This window comes from Marmota marmota, unplaced genomic scaffold (assembly GCF_001458135.2).
Source record: "Marmota marmota marmota unplaced genomic scaffold, marMar, whole genome shotgun sequence".
NCBI lineage: Eukaryota > Metazoa > Chordata > Mammalia > Rodentia > Sciuridae > Marmota > Marmota marmota.
In genome coordinates, this window is record NW_025999853.1 from 39669373 (window position 1) to 39683533 (window position 14161).

Below are 14161 nucleotides of genomic sequence, written 5' to 3' on the forward strand. Positions count from 1 at the left end.
ATCTGTGGCACTTTCTTTCCTAAGGAGCAGTGCTCTCTGAAACACGTGATCTGGTTATAACACATCCTTGCTGCTTCTTATCATGGATGTAGAGTTAATACTCCTAAAATGTCAGCTTTCTTCAGAAAAGTAAATATCTACTCATTAGCTTCCTCACTAAACCTTCTTCAGATGCAAGGAAATGCAATTCTGTTTTTCCCCCATATATGAAATACACCACAGATATTAAGAATGTGACCATAGCAAAGAGAGTCAAACCAAGTACACAAAGCAAAGACTTTGCAGGAAGATGCAGTTCTCCCACGTGTGTGACACATTTTCCATTTGGAACTGCATTAAGTATCCCTAAGTGTTTATTTGCCTAATGGCCCAAAGGAAATTCAATGTAATTCAAACTTAAAACATTGAAACAATGCTACAAATAACCTTTCTTCAGATTCCTCTTAATTTTCTTTCCAATAAAAACAGGTAATCAAACCGACTTCCCCTTTTTAAAGGACTCAACCTCAGCTAGGAAAATGCTCTAGTGCTGGCAACTTTAAATTTCCAAAAATATTTATTTGTATATCTATTGATTCCAAAAGGGAAGTGATTATAGAGATTCAAAAGAATATAACATTTATCAATGTCAGAAAAAGCTCTGAAAGATTTAAATAAAAGTGGGAACTGTCATCTCCCCTGGATCAGATAAGGACAATATATTTGAAAAAAAAAATTGCTGCTTTAGTACTAACTTCCAACTTTATATGTAGTGCTTATCTCTTAAAATTTTTTATCTCTAATTGTATTGTTTTGCTTTAGGTTGTCTGGTTAATTGGGTTTGTTTATTTTTATTTTTATTTTTTGGTTTTTTTTTTGCATTGGGCATGAACTTTGAAAGGCAAAATAGGCCCAAAAAAAAAAAAGGAAATTTATGGCATAGTTTATACTAAGACAAAACCTGGGCTGAGGAGCTCTCACACTATTCCCTTGTTTGAGCAAATCCCATTACTGATGCAGGAAAATGCACAAAGTAATTCCTCGGCTGCTGGTGGCAGGAGGGATGTAAATACAAATGTGAGGTAGTTCTTTCCACATGAGGGAAATATTTGTCTACATAATATCCCTGCAATGTCTGACAAATTACCAGAGCATCTGCTTGCTGTCATCTGTGAGTAAACTCTTAGCTTGGTGTTAACTGAACTTGACACACCATGAGCCAGTTGTAGTTCACAGGCTTTAGTTCTGACCCCGTCATGACAAGAGACACTAAAACCCCAAAATGTGAACCACAGAGAACACCAAGTACAAAAACGGCAAAAGCATTCACATTAAAAAGCATGGGGTGGAGCAGGAGAGAGCACATACTAATAATTTACCATAAATTCTGTGTAGGAAATTATGAGGACTGGTGGGGAAGAATGGACAGACTCTGTCCCCATAGCTCAACTGCCACTCTGGAGCATTAAAAAAAAAAAAAAAAAAAAAAAAGATCTGAGGCTCTAGCATGGTAGAATACGGTTAATACCATGTAAAATAGTAACATAAAAACACTGAATGTAAAAAAATAGAATATTCTGGGAATACCAAGAACTGCCTATTAAATCTTTAACCTCTCTTACTTGAAGTCTGCACATCTAAATTAAACTAATAAATTATTGCCAATGAACAAACCAGTAGAATGGACTATTTCAACTTCTCAAGTCACTGATATAGAACTATCTGTTTAACATTCTAAACTCTCTCCAGACTAGCAGACCAAGAATGATACCAGCAATAGATCAGGAGTTAAATTATAGTTAGAAAAGGGGAGAAAAGTAAGGTAGGACATTAAAATTTTATTCTGAAATTATCTCTGGCCACAACAATAGAATTTAACAAATATTCACTAAACAGTCTTACTCCTGTCATCAGCTGTACAATACATACAGTATCATAGAACTGGCCACTAGGATCAAGATCCACTAGAACATATTTCATGTTAAGTGGCGACAGCAGCATCTCACAGAAATTTTTACATACATATATACACAGTCCACATTCAACCATTTTCACATATTTTCAGTACACACAGTTGCAGCATATTACAGTCACGTGTCTAAGTTGTTGCTCGATAAAAACCCAAGCCACTGCCTAGACATAACTGTAGCAGTTGAGCTGAGTATGATTACAATTAATTTTATATATGTCCATAGCAGAGAGATGTACAAGCCCCTAAGAAAGAAAGAGTTCACAAATACTTGTTTTTTAAATGCTACCACAGCATTATGTTGGGCAATATTAAAACCTTTACCAACCAAATCAGATTTTTAAAAAGTCTTCTGCTTACCAGAAATATTTCTGATGAAAAAAATTACAAAAATGAATGCTCTCTTTAAAATAATTCACACTTGTATTTGAAGATTCCAATATGGCCCAATGCTACTGATGCCTAAAGTGTTTTCTAACATTCTGATGGAGTCATTTAACATGACTCCAAACCACCCATTAAGTTTAAAAGTGGCTTAAGTGCCTTGCACCCATATTGTAAAAATCCCTGGCCATCCTTACTAGAGCCAGGCACATATAAAAGGAATGCACTTTGGTTCATACCAAATGCCCTGGGATTAATCACACTATAAAATTAAATGGTTTGAGGTAAATTTTTACAAATACAGTTGATTTTTGTCTAGTGTTAGCATAACAAAAAAAAATATCCTTTAAAAAAATCAGTCTGATGTTAAGATACAACAAAGGACATCTTTAACCCCTTAAACACAGGGATTCCCTGTGTAACTAGCCAATGGTTATCTTGTTCAACACCCAATGATGATTCATGCCTTATGGTTTCTATTAAGGCCTGTAACTAGATAGTTAAGACAGATGTATCTTTGCAGAGGTGGGTTCCATCCTTACTGCCTAGCATTCAAAGAGTTAAAGAGGCCAAAAAATGCATGCCCTACAACATGGCATTCAGAACAAAAGGCACATTGTTAACACTAAGGGCACAATTTCTCCTCTACTGTTAATCTACACGGTCTTGCATCACTGTAGTTCCACCATTGTAGCAATACACTTAAGTGGCAATGAACACTCTGGTGGTGCAAGAAACGGAGCCAAATGAGACTGCAACCAAAGACAAGACAACACTGTGCTATTCCTAAATCTGACAACAGCTCAGACATCCCTAGACAATGGTAACCTGTGAGACCAAGGACTGTTTCCAAGCCGATTCCTAGTAGCTAACAGAGCCCTTTATATTTTAGGTTTTGAAAAATCACAAAGATGCAACATTTTAGTTTTCTGATAGTACAATCCAACTAGAATTTTTTAAAAGCAGCTCTGTCACTAAACACTTAAACGTGGCGGCTCTCATGTATATAGAAACTTTCACTGTATTTGGGTAAGAGGAAAAAAAAAAAAAAGCCCCATAGCACTGCACATTATAGTTTGGCTTAAAAGTTTCCGGTTGCATTTGTGAATAAAGATAGTCACAAATGCATTGCTGGCATCTTAAGAACCAGTTTTGTGTGGTGGGGAAAAGACAAACTTTTATTTTTACTATTTAATGTAAATTTTCATATGTATAATCATTTTATAGGAAAATTAATAATGGCAGGCTCAGTCTCATGTATTTGAGCCAAAAATGTAAAAATGAGAGTGGAAATGGAAGAGGAGAATTATAAGGGGAATATGACCTTTATGTGTTTTTATTTATTTTAATGACCTCAAGAAGCTAACCATCATTAAGAGACTCATGGTTTTACAAAGTCACCAAACCAAGTCTTTTACTTCTTAAGCCTTTAAGCCAAAATCTCAATAAATACTCAAATGTTTAAGTCCTATAAACCACTGATTGGGGGTTTCGTCACATGAGCATTATTTAAAATGCAACTTACTAACATATTATTGCACTTTCACAGATTACACATAAATGTGTACAATATGCTAAAGAATTTGACTAGGGGAAATAAGCTATAATTTCTAAATACATAAGTACAAATTAATTCATCAGTGACACCTTTAAATAGTAAAGCAAATATCAATATCACCATCTTATTAATAAGCTAATCTTATTACAGTTTTTTGGCAAATATCTGAAATATTTCCTGAGCATATTTTTCCACCATCAACCAGCAAAGCCTCAAGATAAGTAAAATGTTTTTTTCAAAACTACAATTTTTTTTTTATCTTAAAGTAAAAGAAACTGTAGGATTCATATTAAAAGAACTTAACCGGAAACTTTCTTGGCCTCACTGGGGACCATGCTTTAAGTACTTGTAAATCAATTTACAGGCAATACAATAATATCTGTGCATATAAAAGGTTATTTATCCTAATTTATACTACCCAAACCTATTGTCCAAACAGGCAGAAATCTTTCTATATTAAATTGCACATACTAAAAAATTTTTCCACGTGCCTTGAAATTGATATATATCACTGCTCATACATTAGTGATAAAATACTGAAATTTTCACTGTGAAAATAATTATCATTCAGAGAAGAAAATATTCTTTTACCTAACTCTCGGTTACTTTCCCAGATAAAGTGTCATTCCCACAAAAACAATCAGTGCAATCCAAAAGAAAGTAAAATAAAATAAAGGAATGCAAATTCTGTGGTTCTTCTAAAGATGCAAAGAATAAGTCAAACCATTTAACTTGAGGTTGAACTTCTCTTCCTTTAAATGTGTTGTTAAAGCTGGCCTTACTGAATGGCCACAGTGATTTCTGTTCACCAAGAGGGTTTTCAACCCTGCTTTTTTTCTTTCTTTCTTTAAAGAGAGAGTTGATACTTTCCCAGGCTAAGGGAACCTTGCAGTGGCACCTGAAACGTGTGAACTCACTCCAACCTGCTAAATCTTCTTTGGAACTATGGAAATCCCCACCTTCAGTAGCTGGACTGCTGTTCTTTTTAAAATTGGAATATGAAGTGGTGGTCACAATCACACAGCTGAGATGTCTCTTTCTGAATTAACAGTCTGGGATGTACAGCTGAAGAAAGAAGACAAACTAAATGCAGATAACAGATGTGTGGTGAAAGAGGAACAGAGAGAAGAGCAGAGAAGTGAGGAACAGTCATGGAATACATTTCTAAAATTAGGTGCATAACCAATCTTGTAATAGGAAGCTTCCTGACAAAACAGCTTGCCGATCAGAGTAGAAAATTTGGAGGAACACACACATTTCCGTTTCCACTTAGCCACCAAAATGCTGCCTTGCCAGCTTTTAAAATGTCAGAATGCTAACTGGGCAATTTAAAATTTGGGGATCTTATTTTGTATTTGTTTGATCATTACTTCAGGAACAAAAATCTCTAAGGTGCAGTTTTTCTTAGAATATCATTTTCATCCTGACCATTGTCCTCCCACCACCACTACCACCCAGATTTATTTATGGAAAAAAGAAGCAGGACATGCTACACCTGTGCATGAACCTGGAGTGTGGAGAGAGAAGGGGAGAATATGAACCATAAAAACGTAGTGAATATCTTTGACCAATCTGTAAATGCGTGGCAGTCATGAAGTAATCAATGGCCTGCCACTGATGTTATTACTCCGCCACACTAAATACAGTAAGGCTCATCGTACTTGTAGAAAACAAAAAGTTTCAGAAAGTATAAAAACTTAAAGCATTGTCCCCATGTATTTTATAAAAACAAAACAAACAACTTTCTTACATTAAAATTAAGTGCTGAAAAGATACAAATGAGTCGAGTTATTGAGCAAATAAAAACAGGTCTGAGCTACTCCTTTTCAACCCAATAAGGCTCAGCTATGTCGTATCTTTCAGATTACCAGCATCGGGGGACTTGAGCTCAGCTAACGAGTTTTGGCAACACTGTCCTCTGCTGAATATTCCCATTGGCATCTGTCATTTGTGCCAAATTAGTCCTCAGTTTAGAAGCTGAGCTGGAAGGTGGAGGTAACTTGGAAATGGACGTGATAGCACCAGTGCTCTCGCTTATCCTTTTCACTGAAGTCTTCTCCCCAGTGGGAGGCTTTGGCAACCGCCTCCTTAGCCAGGGGTGCCGTAAAGCCTGGCCTGGGGTCATGCGAACTGCAGGATCCCATTCTAAACACTGTTTTAAGAAGTCAAGGAAAAGGGGATCATCACATCCCTTCAGTGCATTTCCCCACTCTCGGCTCTCCGGTGGGCCCCTCAGTTTCCCTCTCCGGGAACGGCCTCCATTGAGGACCACAGAACCATCTGAAAGAGTCGTGACAGTGCAGTAACGGGGATAACCCTTGGAGCTCACAAAATTTTTGGCTCGTTTGGATGCATCCAACAGTTTCTGGGAAGGCATGCCCAACAGTTCAATCATACAGGCCAGCTGGTCCCCTTCATCCTCCCCAGGCAGGAGCGGGTAACCTGTCAGGAGCTCTGCTAAAATGCAGCCCAGGCTCCACATATCAATGGGCATGCCATACCTGGCCCCAAGTATCACTTCTGGAGCCCGGTAAAAACGTGACTGGATATACGTGTAGACACGCTGATGCTCATAACAACTGGAGCCGAAATCAATCACTTTAATACTGCTTCTACCCTGCTGCTTTAACAAAATATTCTCGGGCTTAAGGTCACAGTGAATTATTCTGTTTTTGTGCAAAGCATCCAAGCACTGCAGAATCGAGTGGGCAAATTTGCGGACCAAAGGCAGGCTAAAGCCCTGGAATTTATTCTTCTTGATGAGTTCATAGAGGTTCATACTCAGCAGTTCAAATGTCATGCAGATGTGGTTGCGGAAGGTAAAATTCTCCAACATGTGTATGACGTTCATGGTATTATCCTTGTCCTGTTTCCGCAGGTGTTCCAGGATTCGGATCTCCTCTGCGGCCTGTCGGTGAAAGCGCTTCTCATTCCGCACCATCTTCAGGGCCACATGCTGGTGGACTTTGTGATCATAGGCCTTGACCACTTGACCAAAGCTCCCCTTTCCAATGACCTTGAGGACCTCGTACCTGTAAGCCACATGATCGTGGGGCACCTGCACATATGATCCCTGGTCATCATCATAGCCACCATTGTTGGGTCCACCTGTCATACCCTGGCGCTTCTTTGCATTTGGACCCAAGAAGTATATTTCAGGGTAGCTAAAAATCTCATGGTGTTCAAAGGCTGTTAATTTTTGCATGTATTGCTTCATTGCTTGTTCAGGAGTCATGGGCGTGGCTTTTACCTTCCCCATGCCTTCCATAGACTTCAGAGAGGTGGAGCTCCCCTGCCGTCTGTGAATGCTCTCCAGCTGCCGCTCGGGCACCACTGGCAAGCCCGTTTTGCCCATTGTTGTTAGCCCATTTGGCTGTGTTGTGAGCACTGTCCGCTTGTTACTGTTATCCTCAAACAGCTGCTGAACCTGAATCTGTCCGTGGCTGTGGCTGCTAACATGCAGGTGATCATTCATTGTGTGCTTACTGCCACCAATCTGGAATTGAGACAGGAAACATAAATAGAATGCAAGAGCTCTGCCTGTTCAAATGTGAGATTTTATAAGTCAGTCACCATCCCCCAACTTTACAAAAATCCACTTTGGTTTGAATCCATAGCCAGAATTAGTTTTACTAAATGGAGAGACCCCACGAACACACTGACAGAGAATGGAGATGATGCTAACAGGCTCTGATACAATAAAAGAAAAAGAGATCAGGTGACTGAGTAAGGCTAGAAAACACAGGAAAGAGGGACCTCACAACTGTGAAATCTAACAGGTAAGCAGGTTGCTCTGCAAAGCTAGAGTCCTTATAGTAAGTTCTTCTGTGAAGCAGAGACCAATCTTTCTAGTGCATCTTTTTCTGTTATCCCCTAACATTTAGTACCAGGTCTGGCCCATCAAAGGTGTTCCACTCAATTCATACTTAACATAAAAATGACAGTGGACACTGGAAAAACGTTAGCACATCAGAATTTACACTGGCTCCCGACCCTGGGATCACAGCATCTTCCATACCTTACACAGCAGTTTCTTTATAACATGAGGACAAGAGTTATATACTCTTTCTCCAATATCTAGATCTAGTCCCAAACTGCTTAATTATCAGTGTTCCCTTCTCCTTGGAAATCTAGGAACATATATATGATTCAGTGACAAAGCAAAACTCTGTTTGAAAGATCCTCACAAAGATATGCACCACAGTTATCTTGTAAGTCTCTGATCTATTTTTAAAAGTTTCTGGGCTTTACTGACTGTAATGACCATTTAAGGCCATTCAGCTCAAAAAACCAAGCAACCACCACAATGTCTGGAGCCTTGCTTTGGTCAATGGCTCTGCCCTCAGAAGACATGTATTTCTATGGGCTGCTGGGACACTTAACTTTCTAACAGGGAATACAAAGAAGCAATTGCTATTTCAGGCATAGGTGCATCCCTGAACTGTCTTGTCTAAACAAAACTGGTCTGGGAAACCAAGAGGCTAGGCATTCTGAGAACATGCCTGATTTCCTTCAAAGCAGCCTGCTAGTGATTTGTATACGAAATCTCAAAGACTAACTTATCACTCACAATTCACCTCATTCATTCACCTGGTATTGCCAGAGGTCTAGCCACAAAACTGGGAGGGTGGGATGCCCTTTAAGAGCTTACAATAAACTAGCTGAAGGCCTTTGTCATCAGTATTTTTTTCTATTATCCCCTGTTAAAGTCTACCTTTGGGGCTTTTTTTTACTACTAGGAAAAAAAAAAAAGTGCTCTGTAGCTGTAACATAAGAATTCAAGAAATGGTCTGGGATACCAGAATTATAAAATGAAATTTTAAATCTTTCCTACTGGAAGATCAAGCCCTTCCCTTTTTCTTAAGCTGACAGACATACCATGTGTTATGATTATCTGCAAACTGAGGTTTCTCTCAGCTTGCTTCTAAAGCAAAGTAGAAGGCAGTACTTGGACCTGTCTGACTTTATAGATTCAGGGATCTTATTTCTCAGAGAGATTTTCCTAAGATTTATAGTTGATCTTTTTTATTAAACTCAGATATGATACTGATACTCCATGCTAGGTGACCTTGTATTATATTAGGGTGGCTGGACAGGTTAGTTTATCTTCATTCTACACCAAAAGCAGGACAGTCCATAAAAATGCATTAGGAAAGCCTTAGGCATATATAAAACTAATACAGTCTTCACTGCTTTTCTTCCCAAACCTGTTTCTCTGCATCCCTTCCTCTCCACTATGGTCTGTCAATCACTAGCAGTAAAACACCTGGAATTCAAAACATATCCCTCCTACACAACTGTTCTCTTAAGGGCAGGATGAAAGTATGCCTTACTTATATACATGCTATAAGAAATGCTTCATTAAACTTAAAGCTACATCAACCTTGAAGGTTTAAGGATTTCTAAAATAATAGCCATCATTTTTTTTTAACATCAGAAATTCACTTTAATTTTTGCTATAGCAATTTTTATGTTTGGAATATTTCAAAAATTGATCACAAACATTTTAGTCAACTAGACAGTTTCCCCATGAACTAGACCATCTTGTACCTCTCCAACTGCTTTCTCTTGGTCTCCTTTGGCAGCATCAACTGTCAGTTTGCCTGTCCTTAGGTTGGTTCCAGGGTTCTTCAGAGCTCAAGGCTCAGTTCTCTTGGTTGCTCACTCCCACAATTCCCTGGTTCATCCTGACCAGTCAGGCTTCAGCATCACTCCTGGGCTGATGTTTGCCCTATCTGCCCTAGTTCAGACCTGCAGAATACATGTCTCCACAGCTAAAGACCCACATCAAACTGCTAGCTCTCTCATCCAGAGGCACATCAAACCCAACTTGTGATTTTTCTACCAAAATGGTTTTATCCTTTCATAATTCTCAATTTTTGACAAACAAAAGTCTTAACCTCCACAGTCACTCATTTCCTGCCCTGGAAATGGCACACCTGGAACACCCTCTTGGTATCCCCCTCCATCTTCGCAAACCACCATGAGGCCCAGTCATGTTTATCTTTGCATACCTTTTCCATAAGCATCTTACATACCCACTGCCTTTCACTGGGACAATTAAAGCAGCTTTATAATATGCACCCTTGCTTCTCAGTCTGGAATTCTCCAAGTCTCTTCTTCATAATGTCTTTAGAGTTACATTTATACCTGTCAATCTGAGTGTTCTTGCTTTTGCTCAAGGCCCACAACTATGTCCCCTTACCACAGCTAATGCAACTTACTAGTGAGAACACAAGGCCCTAAAATGTAGAGCCTCAATAATCTAAGCCCTTCTAGTCTCAGCTACCACTGCCACTAGACTAAAAGGAACAAAACTGAATTTCCCAAGACCCATGTAAACACCAAGCACTTTTACATTCCTTTGCTTTCAATGAGGTCACATTTTATAGAAGCCCAGGGATTTCCAGTAAGACAAACATGAAATAAACCCACCTCTACCATTTATCAACCATGTGAATTTGGGCAATTAATCTCTCTGAACCTTACTATTGTTGTCTGCAGAGAGAAGGTAACAAAGCTACCTCATCAGGACTATTATGACTGTTCATTTCAGATGCTGCTTGGAATCTTCTTCTTCCACTGTCTAGGTGATAAAATGCTACTCACCCTTCAATGCCTAGTTCAATTCTCCTTTGACCTACTAAACAGCTCCTTCTATACTTATAATGCGCTGACATATTATTAATAACACTTACTTCATTCTACTGTAATTGTTTTAATATCAGATGTACCCACCTAGAATTGGTTTTAAGTAATTCCAAGGCAGGGTCCACCTCTTATCTTTGTAAGTAAGTCCCTATTAACATAAACTCAGATACACAATAAGCACTTATTTGCTGAATAGAAGAATACATGTCAATAAATTGCTATTAATTCTCACCTTTCTTGGGGGTTTTCTTGAGAAATATATTTTGTACCTTCAAAAGAAAACATGAAGTCAATACCCAGGGCATTAGGACATGTCCCTTGGTGACTTAAGTCTCAAGATGTTACACTATCAGTACATCAGCAGAGACTTGGAAGCTGAGGACAGTTGGTTAAAAAACACCTGTAGCAGACACCTAAACACATAAAAGCCACACAAAGAACCTTAAACTGTCTAGACATTGAAGGGATTCATGTGAGAGCTCAAGTCAAAGAAGAATTTGAGCCTCAAACACTGCAGGACTCTGAAATCACAACCAAACTCAAAAGCGCAATTAACTGATCTATAAAGGTGGGGTGGAGGGGGGTATGAAAAATTAGAAAAGCCAGAACATTTCCAGAATACATATGCCAGGAATACATCATAAACTTAAGGTTATTAAAAAAAACTCTCACTCCCACTCAAGCCTCTGAAGGCTGAGAACCTGGCTTATTCCTATTTGATTTGCTAATGTCTAGCACAGTGTGTGTCACATTTGAAAACATAGGCTGAATGCAGTGGTTAAAATATCCACAAGTGAGGATTTAAAATAGGAGGACCTACAACAGCTCCCTTTGACCATGAAATATTTCAGTATTAAAAATTATGTAAGAACAATAGTCTTAACAAGTTTGACAATCTTTTTTTTTTTTTTTTTACTGTGCTAATATCTTCCAGGGGTTTACAAACTTCTCCAAAATCATCCTAAAACTATTGTGTGTACTGTTATGGGAATAAATCTGAGTCTAAAAAGGATGTTAGCTCCTCCCCAGCACAGACAGCCCATGTAGCCCTGAGTCTACACAATATCAACTTGTTCCTCTTCCAAATACTATTATTTTTAAAATATGAACTTTAATTCTTTACTCCAAATTATTTCATAAAGGTAACTGGAGAGTGCTTTAAGCATTAAGTCATGAAAGTGACAGATTTTAGTATCTTGGAATTTTATAAATGAAATATATTAATATCTCCCAGACTATATATATATATATATATATATATATATATATATATATATATATATATATTTTAAAAAGAGCTACTGGGAATCAAGATAGATATTGGGCATACTTTAAAAGACAAATAAACTAAATAAGTTAAGTATAAAAAGATAAAAGGAGACAGAAAACAAGGGGCAATGGGAAATTCTAAGAATCATAATCTTTATAAAAAATCACTTATTTACCTGTCTACTATATCATTTATAAGGGAAAATATGGGCAAGCTCCTATGACAAGGCCATTTTTCTCTCCTTAATGCCCTTTTCTCCCCACTCATTCTAAAATAATTCTTCCCAGGTGTAACTGCTCTGGAATTAAAATCAAAAAACTTATAAAAACCTGACAGACATATGGGAATATGAATCTGCAAAGGTTCTTGCATTTATAATACAGCTAATACAATTTCCTAGACTTTAATAGTGCCAGGCAGTATATTAAAACCAGTCTCATGAGGGTTTGGGGCTGTACAATATGTATTGATATGAGTTGGCTAGGGAATCTTGACCAAACCAGTTACTTTGTAGAGTCTGCAACCTCAACTAAAAATGAAGGAATAGAATCCCATAAATTCAGTAGTCCTTTAAACTTTCTTATTCTATGAAATCTGTGATGTTATACATATAGTATCAAAACTAAACAACATTCAAACCCAAATTCACATTTTCAAAACGAAGCATCTAATAATTAACAGCATACTGAAGTTTACACTTAAGTTAAAAACAAGTAAACTACGCATACTTAGACAGCAAAACACAGATATTTATCATTAGAAGCACTGGAAAATACACTCACATATTCACGTTTCTGGTACACCACAGGTTATTCCTCCAGTGGAGATTTTGTTTTCTCTAATTTCATCACATATTTCAATGGCAAAGAGGCTCTAATCAAGCAAAGCCCATCCTTAAAAAACTGGAATCCAGATGCAAACCAAGTATTCTTTCTCAGTTCACATCATGTCATGTGATTACATCAACACATGGAAAAAAACTGGATGTTATATTTTCCAAACTGTCAGATGATTCTAAACCAAACAAAAAAAATCCAAATCCCTAAAACCAATGGTAGTTCCTTAACTGTATCTGTGACAAGAACATTCAAGGGCAATACACAGAATTATCCATCCTACCTGCAGATTTTCTCCCTCCCAACAGTCCAATACAGGTTAGTTAATATCTGTGTAGTGAACTCCTAGCCCCTGGGACTAGACATGTCATGAAGAGAGAGAGAGAGAGACAGAGAGAGAGAGAGAGAGAGAGAGAATATAACAAGAAAATGTTTCCTCTGAAATGCGCCTCCCTCCCTCTTTCTCTCTCTCTCTCTCTCTCTCTAGATCTAACAGGCATAACTCCAGCCCAGACATTCACTCACAATTTTTCCTCGAATAAACAGGTTCCCCCAGAACACATGATGATCCCCTACAGGCTACAAAGGCCTTTTCTACAGGAACTCAACTTTCACTTGGCAAACAAAACCATATCCCTACCATACATCCCTCACACCTAACCACCTTAGGGGGCTCCTCTGAAAGACCCAACTGGTAAAAAGATCTTTGAAACCATCACCTCCTTCAAGTGCACACCTCCTCTAAGCTGCCAGTCACCATCCAAGGGCAATCGCTGGGCGCTGAGCAGAGGTACATATTGAAGTCCAATCCAGCTTGCTGATCTCTGCAGTCACCAGTCCCAAGCTGAGCTCCCCACTCCCTCTTAGCCCTCAGAGGGGCCACAGCACCTGTCAGGCACCCTTCCCTTGCCACCTACAAAGCAAAGCTAGCCCTTTCCTTTTGAATAAAGTCCAACTAGAGAATCCTACAGGGGTGGCTTGTTTTGTTTTGACTACTGCTGTGGCTCTTATTTTTGTTAATGTTAATTACAATTTCTGCTGTGCTCAAACCTGTAGCACTCATAAAACATGCTTACACACGCGGGGGACAATTGGTGGTGCTCCCTGCTGGCTGGAGCCAGGCCTCAGAGGCTCTTTGGGGGATCGATTTTCCCGGCAAGGCGGCCTGGCTGTCCCCTAACATATCTGTTTCTATAAATACCCACTACCCACGGGGGGGGGGGCTGTTTACCGGGTCAGGGAAGGGAGCTCTGGGAAGCAAGGATGAAAAAAAGAGGGAAGACAGAAGGAAAGCGGCGAGGAGGAAGTTCCAAGGAAGAGGATCTCAGGGGTGGGCGGGCTCCGGAGGGGAAGTGAGGGGCCCACGCCACAAATATTCCTTTGTGGCTGCAGCTTTGGCTCACCCAAGTTACAGAGGGCGGCGTCGAGGACAGGCCACAGGCCAGGGGCGTGGAGCAGCCCGCACTTCGCCCTCACTTGTCCCAGAGTCAGAACCCCACAACCCCGGTGCTTCT

At 39.0% G+C, this 14161-nt stretch overlaps 1 protein-coding gene across 2 annotated transcripts; it reads right to left on the reverse strand.

Moving 5' to 3' along the window:
- Nucleotides 1–785: 785 nt before the first annotated feature.
- Nucleotides 786–12895, reverse strand: Dyrk2 (dual specificity tyrosine phosphorylation regulated kinase 2). Of its 2 annotated transcripts, none has more exons than XM_048805461.1 (2): nt 12594–12895; nt 786–7386 (listed from the first exon to the last, which is right to left on the reverse strand). In XM_048805461.1, exon 2 carries the CDS (start codon nt 7363–7365, stop codon nt 5779–5781), a length of 1587 nt encoding a protein of 528 aa, XP_048661418.1. In that variant the 5' UTR covers nt 7366–7386; nt 12594–12895; the 3' UTR covers nt 786–5778. The 2 variants fall into 2 exon arrangements, with proteins under 2 accessions (XP_048661418.1, XP_048661416.1); XM_048805459.1 differs by lacking the exon at nt 12594–12895 and adding an exon at nt 9441–11720.
- Nucleotides 12896–14161: the final 1266 nt, after the last annotated feature.